Raw genomic sequence first — 5,000 nt, 5'->3', positions numbered from 1 at the left:
CCGGAAAGGCGCTGGGGCCGGGGCTCCCGGGGAGGCGACGGCGTCGGGGCTGCGGCGCGCGAAGGCCGAGTCCGGAGCGCTGCCGGGCCCAGAGAAGGCCCCGAAGCTGGCCTGCGCGGGAGGCGCGGGCGGCGCAGCGGGCGCGGGCGGCGCGTCCTTGGGCGCCTGCTCCGGGCCCGCGCCGCCCTTAAGTGCTGCCTGCGGCACCAGGAAGCCGAGCGGCTGCGTGATGGGGTAGAGCAGGAAGTGGCCCTTGCCGATGAGGGTCCGCGGTGCGCACGGCAGCCCGGGCGCGAAGTCCAGCCCGGCGGCTGCGGCGTTGGCGGCGGCGGCGGCTTTTCGGCGCGGCGGCGAGTCGGATAGCAGGCTCTCCACGCTGAACGGGCTGGCTTTGGGCAGGCCCGCGGCGCCGCGCTCCGCCGCCGCCATCCCAGGCCCGCACGAGGCTGCGTCCTTGTCCGCAGGGCGGCCTAGCCGCGGCTGCGGGCCGGCGCCGCTTCTTTGGCTCGGGTAGAAGACGGGGTCGCAGGTGCCGGGCGCAGGCGGCTCGCCGGGAGGTGCGGGAACCGACCCCGCGGCGCCGGAGGCGTGCGCGCTGGGGCCCTTAGCCGCGGCGGCGGGTGGCGGCGGCTCGGGCGGCTCAGGGGACAGGCCGCCGCCGCCACTGTCGCTGTCGGAGCTGGGCGCGCTGTGCAGGGACAGGCCGCCGGGCGAGTGCAGGTGGCGGCTCTGGCTCTTCAGCAGTTTCTTCTCGTGCTTGCGCTTCTTCTTCTCCATCTTCTCTAGCTCCTTGCGCGCGATCTCCTCGGGGTCCATGGGCTCGCCGCTGCACGTGGTCGGGTGAGAGTTGTGCGCCGGCCGACCCGGGCCCTTTTTGGTGTTCTCCTTCTTCCTCCACTTGGCCCTGCGGTTTTGGAACCAGACCTAGAGCAGCCGGACAGGGGACAGGAAAGCAGAGTCAGGCAGCGAGCCTGCCGCTGGGGCCGAGGGTCTCCCCACTCCCCCCCCCCAAACAGGCCTGCATAACCTCCGCTCCGCCTGGGGGCGGGGGTTGGCCTCGCGGCCCGGCAGGCCCTGAGCTGGATTTTGGCGCTGGAGCTGCGGGTCCCAGCGAGCATCTCTTCCACTCGGAAGGAGCGTAGACGGGCCCTCCCGGACAGCTTCCCGCTCTGGCTTCTCACCTCAGGGACCTGGGAGCTGCCCCTTCCTTGGATAGGCCGGTCTGGCCCCTGACCGAGGGCGTCGTGTTCCTGGTCGGGAGGTGAGAGCAGGCCCCTCCTCAACCTTCCTGGCTTCTCACAGCTTGCGTTTTTAAGCAGCCGGGTCTGGCGCTGACCATCCCGCCAGAGGACTGCTGCGTCTGGGCCTGGCCGCCCTCCACACCTGTCTTCGTCCCCCTGGAGACTATGTCAAAGCCCAGATTTCCAGGGTTTCCCGTGAAGGGAAATCTGGATAATTCTCCATCCAGAAGCGAAGTTGGGTGGGCCTTCTGCAGCCTCCCCAACCCACCAAATCTACACACGTCCTTCTTTCTGGAAGCTCTGGCCCAGGGCACCCACAGAGCTTTCCCAAACCAGTTGTGCTTGGCCTGGGTCATTAGGCAGGGCAGTCGGGGTAGAGACAGGCCTGGGCCCCCTGCCTTCCCCACTCTCTCAGGCTTGTCCTGGGAAGCCACGCAGGACTCCCCTGCGCAGCAGCTCTAGACAGACCCTCGTTCCACCGACAGCCAGGAACACAGAGTCAAATCCCAGCTGAGCCCCGCAAGCCTCGGGCAGTACTACCCTCCCCTAGAGATCCAGCTAATTCGAATTCTTTGTGGTGGCCATATACTCGGCACAATAGCAGGCAGGCCTGGCTCGGGCACAGGGAGCCTATGCCGCCCAAGGCTGTAACCACCACCTTTTTCTTTTTTAAAAATTCTTTTTTTTTGTTTTGTTTTGAGGGGTGTGAATTCCAGGCTGCCTTGCCACCAAGAATTACTCATTACTATATTAAGGGAGAAATGAAGGGGTCTTGACTTCACTTAAGACACTTATAACAAATTGGATAAAAGAATTCCTACACAGAAGAGGTCACGAGGGGAGGTCCAAGCACAGGAGGAAAACACGTTTTTAGACAAAGCTACTTATGCTAAACAAGCGTTTTGCCAGCGTCTGCCTCAGAGCCTGGCACCCAGGGCCGCACACCGCACCCACCAGGCACTGGCCCCAGAAGACGGAGATTTCTGTACTCCAGGGAAACATCTAATTATGCACAAATCATCTCAAATTTTTAATCCACCAAGTTGAATGTATTTTTAGAAAGAATACTACCAAGGGTCTCCGAACATACCAAATTACAGGGAGAAAGGAATAAGAAAAAGATAAAACGAGGGTATTAAAATTTCAGACTTTTTTCTTCCCTACTTTCTCAATGTGTTAAGCATTTAAGTTTCCGCCTCCCCTTCCTCAGCTGTGGCCTTCTGCAAAGCGGTGAATAAATACCTTATTATCTGAATATTTTACCGGCGAAAGGTAAACAAACACTCCTTTGCCCAAGGCTGGGTGGAGGAGCGTCAGGCGAAGGCACGGAGGCGCGGGGTCCCCCTTCCCTCTCTCCCCCAGGCCTGAGCCCGGCCAGCCCCTCTTCCAGCCCCTCTTCGCCACCTGCCCAGCGGCGCAGCCCTGAGATCTCACTTCCCACGGCTGCCGCCAGCCCACCTCGCCGCTTCCCGGTTCGGACGCAGCCGCCGTTCTTGCTACTTCGTTGCTGCCGCCGGCCACTCCCGACCACCACGGCTTTTAGGGGTTACCCACCGCCCTCTGCGTGCAGGCCTGAACCCCGGAAACACCCCATTCCCAGCCTCCACTCCACGGGGCTGCGAGAGCGAGGCGGGCTCCTAACCTGGGGAGGAGGTCTCGCCACCTAGAACAAAGGCAGGCCCGGCGGCCGGATGGAGGATGCGGGAGGGACGCCGGCTCTTTACCTGGACTCGGGACTCGACCAGATCCAGGCGCAGCGCCAGCGCCTCCCGCATGAACACGTCGGGATAGTGGCTCTCGTTGAAGGCCTTCTCCAGCTCCTCCAGCTGCCAGCCGGTGAAGTTGGTGCGGGTGCGCCGCCGCTTGCAGCCCGGGCTCTCCTTGTCCGGGTCCCCCGAGTCTGCGGGCAGCACAGGACGCCGCGCGGCTCAGCCACCATCCCAGACAGGACCCCCCACACCTTCTGATGCCCGCGGGCCCCGAGGTCCGCGGGACACCAGGAAGGCTGCCGCGTGCCTTGTGCCAAGGCGGGGGCCCGGAGCCCAGGAGGCCAGCTCGCCTCCTGCCAGCCGCGAGGCTGCAAACCCCTGAACCCGGAAGGGTCCCCCGCCCCCGCAGCCGTCCTCCTCCCCTCCCGCCGCGCCTACCTGACAGCTTGAAGGGCTGGCTGTCGCTGCCGACCCCGCAGGCGGCCGGCAGCAGCGGCGTGGGGTTGACCACCGAGGCGGCGGCCGCGGCGCACGAACCGCTGAGCAGGCCGTCGATGGAGAAGGGCACTGAAGCAGCGGCGGCGGCGGCGGCGGCCGACTGCAGCTGGTGGCCGGCCAGCTCGTACACGTGGTGGTGGCCCAGCGGGTAGGGGAAGCCCACCACGCCGCCCAGCGAGCCCCCGAACTGGGCATGCGGGTGCTCCAGGAGGCGGCCGTCCATCATCTCGCGCGGGGGGCCGGCGGGGCCGGCGGCGGGGCGCGGGGGCGCGGGCCGGGGCCGGGGCGGGCCAGCGGCGGGAGGCGCGGACGGCGGCGGCGGCGGCGGAGACAGGGACCCGGAGCCCTACACATGCTTCGCCCGCACTCCGGCGCTTTACTTTATCAACATCAAGCTCCCGATAATTAGCCGCGGCCCGGGGAATTTGGGACCAATAAGAAGCGCTAATCGGCTCTGACGTCAGAGGCGTGCTGGGTGCAGGGAAACGTTTTCCATATCGATTGCTAATTATACCTGACATGCACCTCAATAAACAGTATCAGGAACTGTCACAACAAGACGGGGGGCGGGGCGAGGGGGGGCGCCCAGCGCGGGGCGGGCGCGGCTCCGGCAGCGGCGGGACAGGGGCCCCTCACGAGCCCCCCACTCCAATCCCCCCGGCCTGAGCCCGCGCCTCCCCCCGCCGCCGGCTCCCCGCCCTCCGCAAGTCACTAATAGATTTCCCTTTAAAACATTCACCGGCGTGTTGTGGGGATTTTTCACCAGAAATGCTGTACTCTCTGAACCTTTAAAGTGATGTTGCTCCAATTACAGAGAGACATTGAGCGGCAAATAGACTGATCCAATAATAGGAGATTCATCATCCGCTCTTTCCGAAACTGTCACATTGAATTTAAAACTACAAGGGCTTCTCATCTCCTCCTCTCGGGCTCCAGGCGGCGGGGAGAGGAGGAAGGAGAGGCAGCAGGAGGGAGGAGGAGGAGGAGGAGGGGGAGGAGGGGGAGGAGAAGGAGGAGGAGGAGGGCGATTCCAAAAGCGAAGCACTCCTACAGAATGTGGCGCTCTGTCAATAAAAAGGCATAATTAATGCCCTCTCGGATTGATTGGCAGTCGCCCCATCCGTGAGGACAGAGGTGCGGATGGCTGAGCCGGCGCCCTGACCCCCACCCCCATAAAGCCCAGCGCAGGGCAGACCGCAGAGGAGTAGGAGGAAGACGGGAACAGTAGCTTTGGGGTGGTGGCCAGCCAGGCCCCCTACACACAGGAATAAAATAAAAAATATATCTCGCTTTGACTTGCCTCTGAAGAATGGGGCCGAGGTACCCAACCCATTTATTATAATTAAATTATGTTCTCAGAGAAGTGTCATTCCCTGCTCCACTATAAAATATTGATAGACTCAAAGCTAAATCATTAAAGGACATATTCTTAAATAAGCAGCAAATTAGGGCTATGAACAGAAGGGGAAGAAACCAGGATATATCTCCTTTGTGAAAAAGTTTGTCAGTGGGGTGGTCGCCTTATGCTGCGGTCCCAAGTGCATGGGCTGGG

General features: G+C 62.9%; 1 protein-coding gene across 1 annotated transcript in view; it reads right to left on the bottom strand.

The window, feature by feature from the left end:
- The window catches only part of UNCX (UNC homeobox), a 4,386-nt gene extending 560 nt beyond the window's left edge, over nucleotides 1-3,826 (bottom strand). Inside the window, exons 1-3 of the mRNA XM_012759459.3 lie at nucleotides 3,389-3,826; nucleotides 2,966-3,141; nucleotides 1-924 (exon numbers count right to left, since the gene is read on the bottom strand). The exon at nucleotides 1-924 is cut by the window's left edge and continues 560 nt beyond it. Coding sequence (XP_012614913.1) covers nucleotides 1-924; nucleotides 2,966-3,141; nucleotides 3,389-3,674 — 1,386 coding nt within the window. The 5' untranslated portion in view covers nucleotides 3,675-3,826. The remainder of the gene's footprint in view (nucleotides 925-2,965; nucleotides 3,142-3,388) is intronic.
- Between the last annotated feature and the right edge of the window lie 1,174 nt (nucleotides 3,827-5,000).

This window comes from Microcebus murinus, chromosome 19 (assembly GCF_040939455.1).
Source record: "Microcebus murinus isolate Inina chromosome 19, M.murinus_Inina_mat1.0, whole genome shotgun sequence".
Classification (NCBI taxonomy): Eukaryota; Metazoa; Chordata; class Mammalia; order Primates; family Cheirogaleidae; genus Microcebus; species Microcebus murinus.
Note: the sequence above shows the minus strand (reverse complement) of the source record. Positions and strands in the feature narration are given on the sequence as shown.